Source organism: Carassius gibelio, chromosome B12 (assembly GCF_023724105.1).
Source record: "Carassius gibelio isolate Cgi1373 ecotype wild population from Czech Republic chromosome B12, carGib1.2-hapl.c, whole genome shotgun sequence".
Classification (NCBI taxonomy): Eukaryota; Metazoa; Chordata; class Actinopteri; order Cypriniformes; family Cyprinidae; genus Carassius; species Carassius gibelio.
In genome coordinates, this window is record NC_068407.1 from 8,421,282 (window position 1) to 8,443,730 (window position 22,449).

The window sequence follows — 22,449 nt, forward strand, 5'->3', positions numbered from 1 at the left end:
CACACACTGCAGACGAAGCCAGATGAAACAACATCAAGAACATTCTGTTAAGGGTTTATTTGATGCTTCTCAGTCTGTATGCTTGTTGTATTCTTTTGTGAAGCATCATTATCATGGTAAGCCTCATCAAAATTATGTTAGTGTTGCACAGGAGAGAAGTGATCACAGAGGCACATCTCAGAATTGGGCAATTTTCTGTTAAACACGCTGAATAAAAGGCACAACGCTGCTGGTGAATGGAGATGAGTCTGTGTTTGCAGCATCGGAGGTGTAACATATATGTATATATATGTACATATATATGTAAAACTACAGTTGTTGGTGCAAGACTTAAAAATATAAATAAAAGAGGAAAGGGTGAGAGAAATGGAGAGAGAGATTTGAAGATGTCTGAAATGCTTTAGCTGGAGGGCAGCTGGTGTTCTTTGTGGTTCTTCTACACAGATTCAGAACACTGTTACTTTTGGAAAAAGTCCCCTGTTTCACACAGATCTCACAGTAAGAGTCTAGTCAAATGCCTTCATCTTTTCCATACGGTCTCATAGCTCAGTGGGGATGTGACATAAATGTCAAGACTGTGTTATCTGTGCGAGTGCAGGCACCACTGAGCTCTGGACAGACCCGCCCTGTTATCCCTATTTTTCTTTTTTCTTTCTTGTCCATATCACCCCTCCCTCTTTTACTTCCTCGTCCTTTTCTGCATGAGGCTAATTTATAACATTTCTGGATATCCTGATTTCTAATGCTCAATAAGTCAACCTCTCTGTGAAAATGACATGATGGATAGACACGTGGACGTCCTTCTAGAACTATTTTAAACATTTGCTACAAATTAGATGATGCTGTTTTTATGACTTCTATTAGTTTAGAGATTGCATAGGATATTTGGACTCTTAACAAATTATTTTGTCACACTACAGGACTATTTAAAGAGTTAGTTCACCCTAAAATGAAAATTATATCCTTTATCACACTACATAAAAAAGATACTTTGAATTGTTTTTTTTTTTCTTCATACAATGTAAGTATAATATATTTCCAGGACCACTGACTTTTAATGTATAGGCAAAAACAACATATCTTCTTTTGTGTGAGTAAATGATGACAGTATATTCTATATTCCCTGAAATATACACTATCTCCCACAATATATATATATATATATATATATATATATATATATATATATATACAGTATTGCTCAAAATAATAGCAGTACAATGTGACTAACCAGAATAATCAAGGTTTTTCGTATATTTTTTTATTGCTACGTGGCAAACAAGTTACCAGTAGGTTCAGTAGATTCTCAGAAAACAAATGAGACCCAGCATTCATGATATGCACGCTCTTAAGGCTGTGCAATTGGGCAATTAGTTGAATTAGTTGAAAGGGGTGTGTTCAAAAAAATAGCAGTGTGGCATTCAATCACTGAGGTCATCAATTTTGTGAAGAAACAGGTGTGAATCAGGTGGCCCCTATTTAAGGATGAAGCCAACACTTGTTGAACATGCATTTGAAAGCTGAGGAAAATGGGTCGTTCAAGACATTGTTCAGAAGAACAGCGTACTTTGATTAAAAAGTTGATTAGAGAGGGGAAAACCTATAAAGAGGTGCAAAAAATGATAGGCTGTTCAGCTAAAATGATCTCCAATGCCTTAAAATGGAGAGCAAACCCAGAGAGACGTGGAAGAAAACGGAAGACAACCATCAAAATGGATAGAAGAATAACCAGAATGGCAAAGGCTCAGCCAATGATCACCTCCAGGATGATCAAAGACAGTCTGGAGTTACCTGTAAGTACTGTGACAGTTAGAAGACTTCTGTGTGAAGCTAATCTATTTTCAAGAATCCCCCGCAAAGTCCCTCTGTTAAAAAAAAGGCATGTGCAGAAGAGGTTACAATTTGCCAAAGAACACATCAACTGGCCTAAAGAGAAATGGAGGAACATTTTGTGGACTGATGAGAGTAAAATTGTTCTTTTTGGGTCCAAGGGCCACAGGCAGTTTGTGAGACGACCCCCAAACTCTGAATTCAAGCCACAGTACACAGTGAAGACAGTGAAGCATGGAGGTGCAAGCATCATGATATGGGCATGTTTCTCCTACTATGGTGTTGGGCCTATTTATCGCATACCAGGGATCATGGATCAGTTTGCATATGTTAAAATACTTGAAGAGGTCATGTTGCCCTATGCTGAAGAGGACATGCCCTTGAAATGGTTGTTTCAACAAGACAATGACCCAAAACACACTAGTAAACGGGCAAAGTCTTGGTTCCAAACCAACAAAATTAATGTTATGGAGTGGCCAGCCCAATCTCCAGACCTTAATCCAATTGAGAACTTGTGGGGTGATATCAAAAATGCTGTTTCTGAAGCAAAACCAAGAAATGTGAATGAATTGTGGAATGTTGTTAAAGAATCATGGAGTGGAATAACAGCTGAGAGGTGCCACAAGTTGGTTGACTCCATGCCACACAGATGTCAAGCAGTTTTAAAAAACTGTGGTCATACAACTAAATATTAGTTTAGTGATTCACAGGATTGCTAAATCCCAGAAAAAAAAAATGTTTGTACAAAATAGTTTTGAGTTTGTACAGTCAAAGGTAGACACTGCTATTTTTTTGAACACACCCCTTTCAACTAATTGCCCAATTGCACAGCCTTAAGAGCGTGCATATCATGAATGCTGGGTCTTGTTTGTTTTCTGACAATCTACTGAACCTACTGGTAACTTGTTTGCCACGTAGCAATAAAAAATATACTAAAAACCTTGATTATTCTGGTTAGTCACATTGTACTGCTATTATTTTGAACAATACTGTATATATATATATTACTGATGACACCCAGATCATTTATATTTCTGTACTGAAATGTTCTTCTTCCATTGCAGGTGCAAAGAGGGTTACCGTGGACTTCGTTGTGACCAGTTTGTCCCAAAGACAGACTCCATCTTATCTGACCCAAGTATGTATTTTTGTCACTATATGTTTTCTTTGAAGGAATATAGGGGATCTTTTTAATATCATGGAATACATAGAAAAATGAATTTGGTTTGAATAAACACCAAGTTACTGAGTTATTTCCATTCCTACTAGCATGAACAAAGCCCTTCACAACAAAATGCTTCATGAAACAGCAAACCAAAGATTAGAGAACATCATTTACCTGTTGTTTACTTGCTTTCCAGTCTTAGTTTTAGAAGTTTCCTGCCTCTCTAGCATCAGGTGAGTCTCTTAGCCTCCAGGGCTGAGAGTTCTCTGCTGTTTTCTCAGAACCGGGTATTGCTTAAGTAGTTAATTATACCTCCCGCTCTAAGTGCTTAAATTGCCGTCACCCTACAATGCCACACTCTCATGAAAAACAGAAAGCATTTGCATATGCTATTTTCTCTATGGGAAAGCTGATCTCTAACTCTGCTAGAGAAGGATTTTGTTTAGCATGACTGATCTAGTGTGTAAACCGTTCACTTTCATTGTCCTGCTACACAATGTGATTGCAGATTCTAACAAGGCTCAAAGTGGCTATGAAATGTTATCAAGTTACCATTTTTTCATGAGGAGTACATTTCCCCTGCCATTAAGAAGGTCCCTGAATGAAAGTAATAGCTTTGCTAATTTTAGGTCGATGCTAAAGTCATTAGCAATTTCTGTGCTAGATGAGTGTTTCACAGGTTAAAATAGGCCTGTGGAGCACAAGTAGCCAAAGGGAAAAGCTGTTGAAGAGAGATGTTTGCTTTCTCATAGGTTGGTATTGGAGAGATTTGTGAAACCTCACAAAGCCTTGATTCATAAAACCTTCTTCCTGTGACTCAACTTTCCGAGAGCTATTATACCGATATGAAAGGAAGTCACAGCCAAAGAAAGGAGAGAGTGGAGAAAAGAACTGTCCAGCGCACCGATGAATCTGCAGTGTGCAGTGAGGCTGTTTCTCAGAATGGCTTGCATTGTATGATTTGTCTAGCTTTTGGGGAGTGATCTTTTACAGCGTGTGAGACAGCAACCTAAACTCCAATTTAGTGCACTTTGAGTTGCTGACCCCACTGAGTGGCTGGTAATGGGATCTTTCTGTAGCCTTTTTGCCAAGGCCCACTTTGCATCCCTGATGCTTCTCTTACAAATCGGATTTTCTCAATGACAGCATTCATATCCCTGCTATCCATCGTGCCCTGAGATGGAGTCCTCATCTCTAGCAGTGCCATCATCTTCTTCATGGATACACCTACACAATCCTGCTGGTATTGCCTCCTCCACCCTCCTGTTGACACCATTTAGCACTAAGGCAATTTTAGACCAGTTCTATGGCAAATCTGCTAAATGTGGGTGAAGCTCTCTGCATCTATAGTATTTTTGTTAGTTTTTTTTTTTTTTGGAGGGTGGGGGTGGGGGTTGGGGGACTCCTTAATGTTAAAATGGCCAACTTTACAGTAGAAAAAAAAAAACATGTTTACAACCTTGTTCAAAAAAATATTTTGGTCTATATAGCTAATTTTGCATTTCTTGACAACTGTGCGGGGGTGAATTTTATTTTATAACTCATACGTTTAAATTATATTATAATTACGGGCGTGGCCACTTGAGTGACAGGTGGATTGCCGCTGCTGACACTGCTGTCGTGCTAGGTGGGCGTGGTTTCAGCAACCAGCTCCCGCCACTTTGCCCATTTTCAATAATCCGGGAGTAATGCGTGGTGATGCGCTGCCAATGGCAACAGCAGCCTCCACCCACTTTGAGCTTCAAAAATGCTTTTCGGAGGCCTACTGGTGATGTCACAGACACTACAGCCATGTTTTTATACAGTCTATGGTTTTTCATCCATCTATACATCCCATACAGAGATGAGCCAGTTAATCCAGGTTATGCTCGAATTACAATCCATTCCTGCAATAAAAACAAAAACAACAGACTTTGGAGCGCCCTGCATCACAGTGCTCAATATTATGTTTTCAATGTATCTTTATTCCACCCTGCAGAGGCCATTGTTTGTATTTCCCCATTCCTAGTTTGAGCCTGATATGTATGGCCCAGTGCATCTTTATTCACTTAACCCACCAAATGAGCCACAAATCACCCCCTGGGGGCGGCTTGGCTTTATCTGCCACCTAGTCTTTTGTCCCCTGAGCTTTTTCACAATATATCTCTGCTCACCACACAAGCACAAATCATCCGTCGACCGTCGTTTTGTCTCCATATCGACTACCACATAAGAGACGCTCCAAAGAGCCTTGCTTCTGCTTGGCCCTTACATCCCCCGGCTCCCTGGCATAAGACAACACTACAGTGTTAGAAGAATAGTTTAGCCAAAATTGAAACCATTTTCTCACCTTCATGTAACTGTCTTAAAGCTTTCATTTTTTCTTCCACAGAACACAAAGGGAGAAACTTAGTTTTTATGCTCTTTTGGGGAGAGGTGTTTTCGATGTTTCATCAAAAGTGGTATATATGTATCATGCACTTTGCACTATATTTCATTTCTTTTTAAAGCCAAATTATAGCTTTAAAAAACAAAAAAAAAACAAATGAACATAAACAAATCAAAAGTTCATGATTAGACAAGTAGTGTTGTCCGATTCACAAATCTACTCTTTTAAATCAAATCTTTTTAATGATTTGGTTAACAAACATTATCTATATGATTTGATCATGAATTTTACAGAAACAATTTTTTGTGAGTAGGTGATGACAGAATATTAAGTTTGGTTTGGTAAGTGAAGCCATTTTCCAAGCTGTGGAAAAACAGGGGGTTCAGCCGGTGACTCAAGGGAGACGGATTTCACGACTGGCTTGCTCAGGGGACAACGGCCCCTCTCATTTAGGTATTTATCTCTCAAGCATTAGGCTATGTAAGTAAGCAGCACAAAGGAGCTTTCGTCTATTGCTCCAACTAACGGAAGGATTAAGGATTTGATTCATTTTTGTAGTTCTTTCACTCAGTCTCTGAGCGACTGACGTTGATGCAGTGTGCTGGGTCCCATTTCTCTTCGCCGGCATAAATGTCTCCCAAGGGTGACGGGACAACGGATGGAAGGCTGTGGTTTATGGGAGCCGTACATCAGGACCTTGCTGCCAGGATTCGAGGAATGCATGCATATCCGTGCTTAATGACTTTGTGTGTGTGGCTCATGACAGCACAGCGATTATGACTGGATGAATGTGGCAGTTATTGTGGGCAATCAGAAGCAGCCGCAGCATGAATGGGCCAAGCAATGCTGGCAGTAGGGATACGACAGAACCGCTGGATCGTCGCCTAGGCCTTTTGTCTCACTGAGCCGTGTTTTATTTGAAAAAATCTCACCCGATCCCACAAAACACTGTGAATTCAAAAGGCCCGGAGGAGAGACAGTGTGTTAAAATCTCGGGTAGGAGTATTACCAACAATTCTGCTTACATTAGCATTTAAAACAAGCTTTAAGCGATTCCTCGTACTTCATTGTGCATGTACCATGGTGCAGCTTCCAGTAAATAAGGGTTCTGTCCTTATTTCGCCACAAATTTAAATCAAAAGCAGGAATTGGCTAAAACTACCTTTCCTTGCATTCTCATTAAGAACTGCTGCACGACATTTCTGCTCATTATTTTCCCACAGATCATGCTTAAATTGCCGCATGAATATATGCAAAAATGCGGCGTTGAAAAATTGAGGCTACTATGTGGCGATTCATCATTTGACAGAAGGATTTCTGTCACTGTGTTTGATTTCAGTTTTTTCCCCCTGTAAATATGTCCACTAAAATAATCTATCTCGGGCAAGACGCAGTCTATTTAAAAACCTTAGACCACCTCTGTCAGAAAAGCAATTAAGTGTGAGGGTTTCATTTTAATTTAAATGAGATTATATTACAGTGGCGTGAAAAGAGGACTATTCAAATGAAAAGAGCACAAGTGTTCTTCTCTTTATCAGGACCAGCAGTTCTGAGGCTTCAGCAGGATAGAGGAGAGAGAGAGAGAGAGTGAGAGAGAGAGAGTGACTGCATTTAGAGAGGCGATTTGCTTGTGCCGTGCTCTGCTGGAGAACACTTCCTTAAAGAGGAGGCATATGGGTTGAAGCCTTTAGATGAATTAATACAATTTTGCAACTAGAAAAGACAATTATAAGCATCTCCTGGGCATTACAGTTGACATAGAGGCATTTTTAAAGCCCGCCTCTGACTAAATCCCGCTTCTCTTGGGGAGCCTATATCTTTTCTACAGGCATCTAACAGGCCTTTATGTGCTTTCGATTATAAACTGCTTCACCCTCTTTTTATCGTGGATGCTCATATCTCGGGGTAATCAAGAGAAACCTATTTTTGTTTCCGAAACGAAGCCGCTACAGAATCTTTTCTCTTTCTGAACAATGAGCAGTTTTAGTTGACAAAAAAACGTGCTTGCTTTTTATTCACGGTTATTATCTGGGTGATTTAATATGTCTTTGTTTGTGGAAATCTGTATGATAACATCTCTCTCCTTGTTTCTGTCTTTCTCTCCGTCTGTTTAACCACTTTTCTCTTTGTTATTTCTCCCTGAAGCAGCAGATGAGCTGGGCATTGAGTTTATGGGTAAGGAAATGTATTTTTTATTATTATTTCTTTCTCCCTCATTAACATCTGCACAGAAGTGCTTGATATTAAATTCTTTCGGAATTATGTAGGTGTGACATTATTCTTAATGCTATATATAAAGTTCGGGATCAGTAAGCTTTTTCATGTTTTTTAATGAAGTCTTTTATGCTCAAAAAGGTTGCATTTATGTGATCAAAAAATACGGGGAAAAAAGTAATATTGTGATCTTTAATATTGGTTTCCTATATTAATATACTTTAAAATATTATGTATTTATTTTTACTTACCCTACACTTTTGAATAGTAAATTTACATTTAGAAGATGCTTTTATACAAAGTGACTTAAAAATGAGGACAATGGAAGCAATCAAAATTAACAAAAGAGCTGCAATATACAAGTGTTATGACAAGTCTCAGTTAGCTTAACGCAGTACACGTAGCGAGGACTTTCTTGTATAAATGATATAATAAATAAAACGAAAAAAAGATAAAATTGAAAAAGAATATAGCAAGTTAGTGTTAGATGGCCTTTTTATATATTAGGAAAGAGTGTAAGAGATTTTAAATAAAATAATATAGAAAACTGTTATTTTAAATTGCAATAATATTTTACAAAGTTATTTTTTTTTTAGATACAGCCTTGATGAGCATATAAAACGTCTTTAAAAAACATTACAGTGACCCTATTATGCGTTATGAAAGGTTTATATTTTGGTTTTGGGAGTCACCAACAACAGACATCCATTGCAAGGTCAAAAGCACTTTCATTGTTGTATAATATGCATTTATTTTTGACCTTACTTGCTCATCGACTCCCAAGCAATTCGCTCAACGATTTATTTTTCCAAACTTCTCCTTTGCGTGATGCTAATCTGCGGTGATTGGTCCAATTGGTCTCATTTTTATTACATCCTGACTGTAATGCCTGATAAAGCTGCGTTTGTGAGTGCAGTGCTGCTTTGTTTACAGCCCTTACTGGGGAAACTGCTATTTTTACTGCTCCAAAAGCGTCACCTAGTGGCAAAGAGTGAATTTGCATTTTCATTCAGACCAATGCTAAAAGGCAGAAGCGGGTGGGCAATATGCTAATGTTTCATGTTGATGTCATGTTATGTTGATGACTGGAATTCATTTTAAAAACGACTAATTTCTGTGATTCAGAGTCGAATGTTTTGAGAGACAATAACTTTATACACGGTTAGAGTGACCACCTGCTAATAAGCCCAAGGGGGGACAAGGGGTATGTTTCTGAGGGACAATGTGGGACACGTAACGCACGCGCTACGCGGGACGGGTGGTCACCCTATACACGGTGCACTTTCAGATTTAAAACCTTAACATTTTTAAAACTGCAGGATATTTTCATTCACTTAGAGCGGTTATACACTGCATGAAAGGTAATATTCAAAAATCCATAATAAGGGCACTTTAAATATCTTACTGATCCCAAACTTTTGAATGGCAATGTACATATAATTTGTAATTATATATTTTTTATATTTTATTTTTATATGATTCGCTGTTAATTTTCTATATAATTTGAAATGTTTTCACATCGCAGAACCATTTAAATGTTCAGAATCTTTCTCATATAAATTCCTATAAATTTAAACAGCATTTTGATGATGTTCGAGAAATGAACACCCACTGGCTTCTCCTTTCGTTTTTGACCAGCATTAATGTATACAAACACACATGATGCTCTCTGTTCCTCACAGAAGCCTAATGTTCTTGAGTTTCCATGGAAACAGAGCAAAAGAAATGTATTGTAAAGGCACAGGGCAGCATCTGTATGGGCGATGCGGTCTGTACGGCTTGTGCACATACATGTGTCTGCTTGCACTCATCTGCCCATGAAGCTATGTATGTCGCTGTTAATTAATGCGCAGCCCAGAGGTGTGCACCTTGCTGAGGTTGCATGTTGCATAGCAAGTCTCTGGGGATGAGAAATATCACACAGCCCAGGGCTAAACAGATGCCTTTACCCTGACAAACCACAGACTTAAAGCAGTGTCAACAAACAGGAGCCCAAAAACTGCTGTGAAAATGGATTTTCCACATGCCTTTCTGTATCCACACACCCTGCCCTACCGTCCTCTCTCATGTGCCTGACAACTGAAAGCATTTTTTTAAGTGAACGAGTGAATCCTGTGAAGTTTTCCATTAGTCGTGCTTCACACGCTCGCCTCAAGATTTCCTCAAAAACGGTCCGAGAAAGAGAGATAGTTAAAGTGGAACTGATATGCATTTCTGCTTCTCGGAAATGATTGCCTCAGTGATTTTAATCTGGATGGTGAGCGAGTCCAGTTGTGGCCATTATGGAGTGGTTTCCATGAGAAAGAGAGACGGGAGGGGGGTGTTGAGTGCACGTGTGCATGAATGGTCAGCTCTGTGCATTTGTGGCATGAGAGAGCGATTCAGTCACGGGTCTGTGTTTGTGAGGGAGTCTAGCCATCTGCTCGCAGAGACTCTCCACTAAACCGGGGCTCAGTGTCCTGTGAGGACCGGTCTTTTGGTCCCTGCTGTGCCACTAGCTGTTCTTGATTTTCCACAGACACATGACTCTTAAAAGTTTTCGATGGGTACAAAGACAGATCCATATAGGTTATCTCATGATTCTGGTGTAGAAAGAACAAAGCTCAGACCTGCATTCCTTTGTACACCTTTAGATATGAATTGATAATGCTTTATAAATACAAATAAATTAAAGTGTCATTTATAACCAGAAATGCAAGGTCAAGACAAAATGCAAATAGAACACTTAATTTCCCTGCATATAATTCACAGAATCCAGTCTTTAAAAAAAAAACTGAATGTAATGTATAACGTAGAATGTCGCAGAATTTGACAGATTTTGGATGGATACAGCAAAAGTAGGTCAGTACACTTAAATCAAAACACGATACACAGAGTGTTTGTGAATATTAAGTCACAAAAATATAATTTAGATATGAATCCTGCAAGTTCTGTGCATCTCTGTATGAATGAATGGCACAGATGCGCAATTTTGTTTATGCTCACGGGGGCTTCAGCCTCTGCCGCCTCTATATATGAGTACATGAACACACATCATATACAAACAGAAACCTAAAGGTCTTCACAACAAACCGTCAAGAAAAGAGTTTGGTTTAACTTGAAGAAACCATGACAGAAGTATTACTTAAATGTAATGAAAGTACTAATAATAATAATAAAATGTTTATATTATTATTATTATCTATATTTTTAAAAGAATATTTACCAGAATTGTATTTTATTATATATATATTGTATTTTTTTCTGTGTAGAAATGCTTAGAGATGCTTTTGATTAATAATATTTAACGAAAGCATTAAAATGGAATACAGAAAATTCATTGGATACTGAATTTGAGAAAAAATAAATCAAACATTTCAAAGGGCCTATAAAATGCAATTTTTGTAATACTTTTAATAAACTGCTGTTTAATATTGTAAGATTCATGATTTCAATCAATTGTAATTGTAATTTAATTCATTAAACCATTACAATTCTAAAAGTCGAAAAGTCTAGACGAATAAAATGGAACGAAATGGAATTAAAATGGAAAAAAGAAAACCGATTTAAAAGGGGCCCTACTGGTTTCAAGCGGATTTCAAGTCTGGCTGACCTTTGACACATATGAATGTCTAGCTGACAGCTCCCTGCATGTGTCCCTGCTCTCTGTCCCTGATCATTAAATCAAATGTGATTTTGCGTATGTTTGAATGCTAGTTAAATTATAGAACTAGCTGATTAGTTTCAAGATGCTCGCTTTCCAATCATCTTTAAAAATTCATATCCTCTCACAGGGAATGTTTCCATTATTGTGACACTTAATTTTTTTTTCCTTTTTTTTTTTTTCTTTTTTATGTAAGATCCAATTAGCTACACAATATTCTTTTGTTTAATCAAGATTGGCATACTGATGACTGTGAATAAAGCCTGAAGATGAGTCTGTGCTGTCTTTTCAGAGAGTGCAGAAACCTATCAGAGACAGATATTGTCCATCTTCAGCATAGCCATGGGGATCAGCCTGCTGGGAGTGGCTTGCATGGCTCTTTACTGCAAAAACAAGTGAGTCCAAATCATCCTTGGAAGCAGGAATTACTGTTTCAACATAACAGTTCTGACAGTATGTTTTTTTTTAAGGTAATATAAATAATAATATATAAAAAGAAGGTTAAAAATGTATTGACATTGCAATTCGTATGTACTTATGTACGTGAATGGCTAGTGCCTGTTGAAATTCCTGAAAAGAAAATATTGTTTAGTAGTTTGGCATAATCTTGTATTATTTATTATAAATATTTTAACAATACTACTTCACTGGTTATTAATATTTGTAAAGCTGTTGCCTGTCAAGTCATGTGTCAAGGTCTCAGGAAATAATTATTAATTTTAACATTTTCGTGACAAGGCAAGGTTAGGTTGTAAAATGTCATGATGCAACTCTCAAAAAACATAATCCTCTGGTTTCGCAGACATGTCTTAAACCTAGACCCAGTCTAAAATGCAAGTCTCTGCTGTTTTAACTGAAAAAAAAAAATGTGCACTGACTGTTCTTAAAATATGTCAATTCTGTTGTTTTTTTCTCAAGATGCACATCAGTAGTGTTTTTATCCAAGGCACATTTATAAATTAATTAAATGTCCTAATTTATCTATGGCCTAATCTTGGTGTAATCTAAGCCCTGTCTGTGAAACTAGGCCAATATTATTATTTTTTTATTATTAATAATTGATTTGTTGTTAGAAAAAAAAAAGTTTTTAAGACCTAATGATTTTTTTATTGCTATATAAAACCAACATTAATAAAATAATAATAATAATAATAATAATAATAATAATAATAATAATAATAATAATAATAATAATAATAATAATAATAAAATAATAATAATAATAATAAAATTCTAAGAACCCGTATCAAACTAAACTAGATTTCCAAAGATTTTTGCTTTTCTCTTATGCTTCACTGAGCTAAATTTCAAAACAGGAAATTAAATTCTGTGGATCAAAAATGTATTAACACTTTGCAGGAGACAAAGAGAGAAGCATCGAGCCCATCTGACCGAAATCCGCAACTTGAGGGACAGTACTGTCAACGCCTCGGGTCTCATGTCTAAATCCAGCCCCAGACTCAAGACCACCCTCCAGCTTCAGAAGGTGACGTCTCACAACTGTTGTTTGTTTATGTCCCAGAGAGCAAATCTGCATGAAGTCTACATTTGTGCTGACAATGCACATAATGATAACTTTTCCAAAAATACATGTGAATACCAAATATATATGTGCACTATATGTACAGTCGGAAATCAAGCCACCTGCATGTGCTGTTGAGGAGATTCAAATAAAGTCCCCTGTGCATAACAGTCACCAGTAATGAATACAGTTGGCCAGCAGGAAGTTGGAGGAATGATGCCCTCCATGGCTTTACTGCTTTCCCACCTGCTCCGAAGATCTCTCAAGCTGACAGAAATAACACTGCATGCAGCTCGGGGAGTAAACACTGCATCTATCTGATGCAACAGTCAAAGGCAGCCAGCCACCTAGCTGATGAAGAACAGGATGAATAGAGTTACATTATGCAAACCGGAAGATCAATCTCTCTCTGCTGCCACTTGGCGGTTCATTCTCATACCATACACAAATGTTGACGCTCACGTTCCCATGTGTGTCATCAAGTCCAATGAGAGTGAGGAATCAAGCTTAAATTATTCCCAACACTTTACATTTACATTTCCCTGCACAAGTCATTTATATGAAAATGCATATAGTGCGTAAATGACACCGGGTGCAGCATATCAGATGAGTGTCACTCTTGCTAATGCAAGCATGCACAGCAAACCTTTAATTGGACCGCTTATAATCGACGCCGAAATCTGCTGAGCCAGTAGCAGATGACTATAAAAGTAATTTAGGAAAAGGCTGAGAAGGGGAGCTCCAGTCTTTTGTTCAGACTTCACTTGGATTTTGCATGTTTCACCCCTCCTTCAGAAAGTTTCTTTTACAATTACATTGGCTGTTTTGCTTCTCTTCCTCTGAGTTTTCTCACCCTGCTGAGGCGATGAAAGGGTGGTCAGAAATCATCCAATTTTCTCGTTGGAGAGTAGAACAATGCTAACAGGTCCCCAAGGAAGCAGCAGTGAAAGAAGGACATGCTTTTCCAGCTGTAAGGCCCCAAACTAGTTTAAAGTCAAACTCAGTCGTTTTAATGATGTTCCACAAGACAAGCAGAGGGAGGGAGATTTCACTAACTGGAATAACAATTATCGACTGTCTTTTCCAGCTCTGGCGACACTGGGAGGGGGCTTGGGATATTTATTGAAGCCTGCTCTCGGATTGCTGGGTTGTTGTAAGATAATGGCTTTAATTTTAAGAGGGGACTGAAAAAAAAAAATAGTTTAGGAAATTCATTAATGTAATCTTGTCTGAGATTAATCCCTGACTGGGGAAGTCGAAAGAATAATCAGAGTGTGTCTCATTTAATCTGCAGTTTAAATGTAAAGTCTAATTAAAGTGGCTTTCCCTCACTGAGGGGCCTGTATATCACAGACTGAACATCTCCATACGGCCTCTCTTCAGAGTTCATGATCCCTTCATTTTATCTTTGGCCTGTGTGTGTGTTCCTACATTTATGTCTGTACAAGTGAGGGGAAGTGAGATGAGATGCTGTGCATGTTATTTAAAGCTGGTTGTGTCCACACCACTTGATGAAATGGCTTGCAGCAGCGATGTATGTAATACAGAGGAAGCATCTCTAATTTCTAAACAAGAGCTTTCATTTTGTTAGCGTGTGCTATAACGAGTGGCAATCCGCCGGTGGAATTAGATTTTAATGTTTAGCTGAGTGGTTGTTGCAGTTGTCATCATTGGTGAAAAGTGAAAGTGTTCACATGGCTCCCAGATGCACGCAGCTCGCTATCCGTTCTAGTCAAGTCACGAAACAAAGTCAAACAAATGCGTACCCATTACTATTCAAAAATAAAAAGAAGAGTGAATATTTTTATTCAGCAAGGAAGCATTAAATTGATCAAAAGTGACCGTGAAGACAAAAGATTTATATTTCAAGTCAATTATTTTCCTTTGAGCTTTCTTTTCTGCAAAGAATCTAAAAAAAAAACATGTATCATGGTTTCCACAAAAATATTAAGTTGCTAGTAAAATGGTTTTCAACCATGATAATAATAAGACATTTTTCTCGAGTGCCAAAACAGCATATTAGAATGATTTCTGAGGCTCATGTGACAAAATTCAGCTTTGCTATAACAGGAGTAAATGAAACTTTAAAACATATGTTAAATGTATTTTAAATTATATTTCACATTACTATTGTTTTTAATGTTTTTAATAATGCATTATAGCTGCATTATTATTTTTGATTAAATAAATGCAGTCTTGATGAGCATAAAAAGCTTCTTTCAAAAACATTTAAGAAATCATACCAACCCCAGACTTTTGAAAGGTAGTTTACATCCCCTGCAGTTCAGCTGCAATTTAGATGAAGTAAAATAAGTTTTAGTGGCCCTGGACCACAAAACCTTTTTTTTTTTTTTTTTTTTTTTTGACATTTGTTAGGATAGGACAATATTTGTTTGATATTCATCTATTTTAAAATCTGGTGCAAAAAAAAAAAATCGAAATATTGAGGAATTCACCTTTAAAGTTCTCCAAATGAAGTCCTAGGCAATGCATGATACTAATCAAAAATTTAGAGAATTGATATATTTACAATAGTGAATTTACAAAATATTTTCATGAAACATGATCTTTACTTATTGTCCTAATGATTTTTGGCACGTTAATTTGGCTATTGCTACAAATATACTCATGTGATTTAAAAAGCTTACATATCAGGACGGACCCGGAAAAAAAAAAAAAACGTGTCACAGAATTATTCAGGCATGAGAACTTGGTTAGAAAGATTGATTTCTCCCTTAAACCAGTGTGTAATTAAATCTTTTAAAATACATATATATAGATTTGGCATGCTACCATTTTTTTACTTCATAACTTTCTTTCTTAAAATTTGCTAACGCCCATGAAACATTCCCACATGTTTGCAAATGACATGAGTCATACCTGCATAGAAATGATAATCAATGTGGTCATCCCCTACATAGTTTGGTTCATCTGCAATAATATCTTTTATTTTCTGTTCGTCTCAACAGAGCAGAAGAGCCCATGGTTTCTCCTCTAAGCAGGTGGCCAGCATCGTTCTCAACAGCTCTAAAGTTTCCCTACCAAATCAGACTCGCAGTCTCTCCATGGGGAAGCGCTGCAGGTACTTTCCCAGAGCTCCACATCTATTGTAAAACTTCTGACACTCCGTCCCTCTCCACAGAAGAGAAAGAAACAGAGGAAGAAATTTATTCAGCTCTCAATGTGGCACCATATGTTCACGTCAAAAAGGAACTACTTAAAAGAATTATAATAATTGCAATTGGTAGCAACCATGAAAATTTACATTTCTGAATTATGGTGTAATCAGTTTTTCAAAATACTTATTTATAACAACAAGGCCTGAATTAATTATCAGCAATTCAAGCATTAAAGCCATGTGCTAACCTAAGGCTGTCTAATATATATATTTTTTAAATATATATGATCTTAAAAGCTTTTATTTGTTTCTACAGAAGCTGCTCGTTCTCCTCAAGCCCTGCCCTGAAACACAAGGTAACCAATTATCGAGCCGTCTCAAAGTGGACTCCGCCCATCTCTAGAGCAGGCCATCATCTCAGTGGAGGATCTCGAGATTCACTTCATTCCTATAAACATCTCCAGGAAGTGGAGGTGAATGAGGTGATGCCACAATCTTTGAGAAGGTGAGCAATAAAATGCAAAATGTGACAAACAAACAATGCAATAACTGCAATTATTTATCTTCTGAGACACTTCACATGTTTGTGGTACTTCTATGTCCCAGGGATTTTATTTATTTTTCATCAAAACTGACAAATTTTTAATTCTTTTCTTTATGACACTTGGTTAAAAAAATAAAAATAAATATTTTTTTTTAATAAGCATTAATCATCTATTTTTTCTTCTACCCTTGTTTCAGACTTTCAAAACCAAAAACATCAGATTATTTTTTTCACTGATTTAACTTAATAAATGACCCAAAAAATATGAAATATAAATATAATATATACATATGAACACACAATTTATTTTTTGAAAATATCTTTGAGAAATTGTCATGTCCACCATAACAATTTTACTAATTTTATCAAAAGTTATTGTACTTGGTTATCAATGGAGATCAGTGTGAAGAGCATGCTTGAGATAAAGTAGATATGGAAAAAAAAATAGGTAAATATCACTTACTTGACAGAATATTTAAATAATATAAATAAATGAATAAATTAAAAAAAAAAGGGATTTATATATATATATATATATATATATATATATATATATATATATATATATATATATATATATATATATATATATATATATTCAGCACGGAAATCGTTCAAACGTGACATCAAACACATTTCTGAATTATAATGCTACAAAAGCTTTCTAAGATTTACAGCTTTCTTTTTAGCATAGAATCCTTAAAAATTATAATGTTTCCACAAATATTAAGTCACACAACCAAATTAGCATAACAGAATAGAATGTTTTCTAAAGGATTGTCTGACACTTTTACACTTGGCCATTAAAGGAATACATTCGAATACATTTTAAAATAGAAAACAATTATTTTAAAAATTGTAATAATACAATATGTATTTTTATCAAGAGAATGCATTCATTGACAGGGCCCATGGCAGGAATAATGTCCTTTAGTTAAGTAGGGTGTACGTGTGCAAGTAGCACTTACTCTTGAATTTCCAAGATATGTTCTCATTACCATGCCAACTTGATCCAGCCTCACAATGACTTCACTCTAGAGCTGTGCAATTAAACCGAAAAAGGTTTCGATTTTAGCCTCCAACGATTATGAAAATACAACAATCGAGATAAAGCGATTATTACGCCCCATTCCACCCCCTTTCGTTCCTGCATAAAAGCCAAATTTCCAGTGCAAATCATTAAAATCATGTAACGTGACTTTTGCAAAATGGGACGTGCTTGATTTATCGAAGTATAGTTATTCATGTTTTTAAAAGCATGAAAGAGAATTTGCTCTGCTCAGAGCTATATGCACTCAGAGACGGAACAGAACATGGACATGTAAATTCATCTTTTAGCTCAAGGTGCGCGCCTAAACGGTCAAATACACGCAAAAATACTGTTCTTAGTTATTATTCATATAACTAATGCCTTCGTCAGTCATTTAATAAATGAATGTAAAGAGTTGATGAAAATGTATAATAATATTAAAAAAATAATTTTTTTTTTTCAAATTTTTTGTTTGACATTCCGCCGGTCTCTACAATGTAGTTCTCATAGCAACCTTATTTACAGGAAATACTTAATTGACATGTATCACTATCTTTTAATAAATCACTCATATAAAGATTTGGTCATATGGCCCCCCCAATAATCAGGTTAAATAATCATGATTATGATTTTTGCCATAATCGAGCAGCCCTACTTCACTCTCTGCCAAACTCTCTCTATTTGACCTATTTCCATAATTTACATGCTTAAACAGTGCAGCTTTGAGCTTGGAAACTCATTTAAGAGCTGTGATCAAACACATACATACTAACACGCTTAGAGAAGGGGGTTTTTCATTTTCCCAGTGTGTCAGCAGTAGGGCTCTCTGTTTTTTTGTAAAGTCTGCTGGGTTAGCTTGACTTTCGCTTAATTAATTTAAGCTTATGTCTGAAAGCACAACCAATGACTTACCCCTCTATAGGGGTCCAGCTATTGTTATTATTGTTCACGATTAATTAAACATTGATAAACTGCTCTCAACCTTTCTCAGGCCAGTCTTGGCTGGCCCAGAGAGAGACAGACTGGGGCTGAACTGACCTATTTCTAGACTTAACAGCTTTAAAACACCAACACCATCCCCGAACCTCTCTCTTGTTGCCATGGAGACACCCTCCAGTCTAATGGAGAAAAAGAAGAAGACGGGGGGGAAGAGAGAGAGATGGGCATGCAGAGCTCGCTTATCCCCCTCACTATGACAGCAGGACCCCCACAGAATGTTGTCAGTTTTATGAAAAAAAAAAAAAAACTCTGCAAAGACACATATTTACCTGTCAGAGATGAAATATGGATTGAAACTGTGTGTGCCATCGGTGCAGTTATATTTAGATATTGTTTTGATTTGCTGCGATCTGCCGGATTTACCTGCAGCTAGAATACACTTTTAATACCCGTGCATTTTGTTATGGGGCTCAATTATTTAAGCCCTGTTATTTAACAGTCTTTGATGTCAGACAATAACTTGGTGGTTAGATGAGCTGGGGTTTCTGGGAAGTGACAAAACATCGCATTTTTGTGTGTCTGATGCTTTTATATTCACTTTTTTTTTAACCATAAACAAGAATTATTTGATGCTCTGGCAAAGCTGCAGTTAAATGTCAAAGTTTAGATAAGAGGGTGATAAAGGTGCCAGACCTCAACCTTGAGAGAACCACAACATTTCCTATGATTCTACATCTGACAAACCCTAGATAACCCACTTGGGTCATGCTGCAAGATCTCCACGGCAGTCTCCCAGCAAAATACCAAAGGGTTTTTAGGTCTGTCAACACAAGGTGTGCTGGATTCGATAAGTAGTAGCCTCCATGCGGATCAAGACCACAGCTAAATGAAGTAGCGTAGTCTTCATAAACTCAAAATCAAGTCAAGTCTGCTTTGTCAATTCTCACATGTATAGTACATGCATACAGAGAATTTAAATTGCATTACTCTCAGATCCTTGGTACACTAACAGTAGAACATTAAATATAGATTAATTATAATTAATCTTAAAAATTATATACATACATAATTATACAAATATACAAATAGGTAATGTAGAAAGAGAGATAAGATAAGCAGCACAAGGCACATGACAGATAGAATGCAAATCAGTGAAGTAAACAGTGCACATATAAGGATTGTAGTGCAAAAGAGCTTATTCAGTCTGATTCAAGTGTCAAAAATCTCAAAGAGCAGTTCTTTATTTAAACTGACAGAAGAGGTAGTTGAATGAGGTAGTGAGCAGACAAATGCTGCACAAAGTGTCTGGTTCAGGTCCAAGTGTGTTAGTGGGAGCTGCTGGGGAGGGGGGGGGGGGTTGATGGGGGACTGAGGTTCAGAGTTCAGTGGTGTACGGGGGAAAAAAGGGGGGAGGGGCAAGGTTGGAAGGGAGTTCAGCTTACTGCATACCACACAGTGATGCAGCTAGTCAGAATGCTCTTGATGGTGCCTCTGTAGAAGGTGCATATGATTGGGGCCGGGGCTTTGGCTCTTCTCAGTTTGCAGAGGAAGTAGAGATGCTGCTTGGCCAGTGCTGTGGTGTTATCGGTCCAGGAGAAGTCCTATGTGATGTGCACACCCAGGAAATTGGTGCTGCTCAGTCTCTCCCTAGTCACACCGTTTATGGTCAGAGGAGCATGCTGAGTGTGCACTCTCCTGAAGTCAACAACAATCTCCTTCATCTTCTCCACATTCAGACAGAGATTGTTGTCACTGTACCACCCAGCCAGGCGGCTCACCTCGTTCCTGTAGTTTGTCTCAATTCTGTTGCTAATGAGACCCACCACAGTCGTGTCATTCGCAAACTCTTCATTAGATGCTATATGTTTGATTTTAACTCTGATGTTCATTGTGATCTAAATGTATGCAAATTTGGAAGACCAATGGTTAAAGGGAAAGCTCAATCAGTCAGAATATTAAAATTTCACCATGTAAAAATGAAAAATACAAATTTATATCTGCCTCATAACTCAAGCTACTACTGTCAACTCAAGCTATTGTCAACATTGTATTTCTAAGAGATAAAAAATGTAACATTATTAATATTGCAGACTGCACTGCAAGCTGTGCTGCAGATACAGTCAAAGTCAAAGTCAGGCGACACAAACCTTTTTCAAGATTTGAAACAATCACTCATTAGAACATGAAAGCGCGAAGTGTTTATAATGTTCTGACCATAATTTAAACCCAGTCAACGATCTAGTTTCTACAATTTTCATGTAGTAGCAAATATCTGCCTTTAAACTTGTAAGTAACAAAGATATAAACAAGCCCTACTTAAATCTATGACAAACGCATAATTTATGCTACCACAGGCACACAGCCCAAACTACAGATTATACGTAATTACACTGAGATTCAAAATTCCCACCAGCTCCAAATAATTTGATCACTGCTGTGATTGTTTTTTTTGTTGTTGTTGTTGTTGTTATAAAATTGTTTCCAGAACATTCACAGTGGCCGAGTGATTTCTTTCAAGTGTAACAGACAGAATCCGTGTAATGGATAATGAGATGTAAATACTAATTCCCTCGGTTTCTTGTCTTCTAGGTGCCAGTCTCACTCGGACAGCAATCAACAAAGCCCTTGCAACCTGAATATGCAAATTATGCTCTCCACCCATTCCAAAGGAAAGATGGGCAACACTGATGTTCCATGCACTCGTCTCGACCAGGGAACGACCTTTCCGTCCCCTTCTTTCCGAGCCCACTCTGTACCCATTATCCCCTCCGTTCATGGACCTGATTTTGGGGAGAGGGGAGGGAATAAGCTGCATAGTGGAGGTAGGGGATCTTCCAGCTACAACCTAATCAATCCTGAGACTGAGGCGGAGTCAGTGGCAAATTCCAGCCAATCACTTGCCAGCTCCTCTGTGCCGGTGCAGGATCCACAGACACTCACCTGCTCCGAGTCTGCACTGATGTCAAGGGGCCAAATCAAACACAAAAGCCTTGTTACCTACACAACAGCCTTGGGATCAGGCACAAACTCCAGAAGAGCAAAGACTGTCATTTCTATGACCGTACTGGGACCAGGGGCGAAAACCACGCAGTACGCTGCCAGCCTGCTGTCTAAGTCTACTGTAGGACAGGATGGCCACTCTGCTTTCGGGGAAGGACAGCAGGATGACGGTTTACAAACCCTGTTTGTTGGGCGCAAAAAAGACAGCTCTTTTTCTGATGGGATTAGAGGTGAGGCCTGCCTCACATATCCCAAAAGCTGATTTGATAAACGCAAAGATTGCTTTAGAAACTCCACGTCGGTGTGGATGGGTCTGGAACATCCCTGCTTGTGTAAGACACTTATTTTTGGAACTATTTTACTGCATTGTGAAGTACAACTACTGACAACCCAATTTAAAACTCTGACTTACTGACCACACATGTGAATAGATGCGAGAGAACGAAGACTTTGGTGGGATGTTGATCTAAAGAGGTATTGGAAAGGATTTATATGCCACTATTTAACTAATTTAGAAACCAAATAGTGTGTCATCTCAATGTTGTTTCTCTACTGTAAAAAAAAAGAAAAAATATAATAGATGTCAAAACTATATGTATGTCATATATTCCATGTATATGACATATCGAGTGATGAAAATAAAGATGCAAAACATGGTAATGCAGAAGCTTTTTTTCCAATAACTGCTGTTCTATAATCTCAGCCCAGCTCTGTCTTTTTGTCTGTTTTGCTTGAGATCTTAAGAAAAACGGCAGTTTCTGAATAAAATCTGAATGTCACCCTGTCATTTGATCAGAGTAACCGTGCGATCATTGTAGTGCATCTCACACCTTCTGTTTTTAGCAGAAAGCTCGCAGAGCGCTGCAGCCAGGTATCCGCAACCATCGCCTGAAACGACCCAACGAACGTGCTGAATGGAGAGAAACCGGCAGAGTCACTGGCTGTCTCCATGGCAACAGAGATCGGCAAAGTCGGATGCGGCAGCCTCTCTATCCAACGAGAACATCAACGGATTTAATCATTTACTTGTTTATCTCCTGTGAAAGAAGCTCTTGCTAATTAAGCCCAGACTAATT

General features: G+C 37.6%; 1 protein-coding gene across 3 annotated transcripts in view; it reads left to right on the top strand.

Annotated features, from left to right (window-relative positions):
- The window catches only part of nrg3b (neuregulin 3b), a 140,556-nt gene extending 118,391 nt beyond the window's left edge, over positions 1-22,165 (top strand). Inside the window, exons 3-9 of one of the 3 annotated variants that reach the window (XM_052570813.1) lie at positions 2,895-2,968; positions 7,512-7,538; positions 11,513-11,615; positions 12,580-12,706; positions 15,712-15,824; positions 16,177-16,365; positions 20,963-22,165. In XM_052570813.1, coding sequence (XP_052426773.1) covers positions 2,895-2,968; positions 7,512-7,538; positions 11,513-11,615; positions 12,580-12,706; positions 15,712-15,824; positions 16,177-16,365; positions 20,963-21,635 — 1,306 coding nt within the window. In that variant the 3' untranslated portion in view covers positions 21,636-22,165. Of the gene's footprint in view, positions 1-2,894; positions 2,969-7,508; positions 7,539-11,512; positions 11,616-12,579; positions 12,707-15,711; positions 15,825-16,176; positions 16,366-20,962 lie in introns of all 3 variants that reach the window. The other 2 variants (XM_052570812.1, XM_052570814.1) reach the window with 2 other exon arrangements.
- The last annotated feature ends 284 nt before the right edge of the window (positions 22,166-22,449 follow it).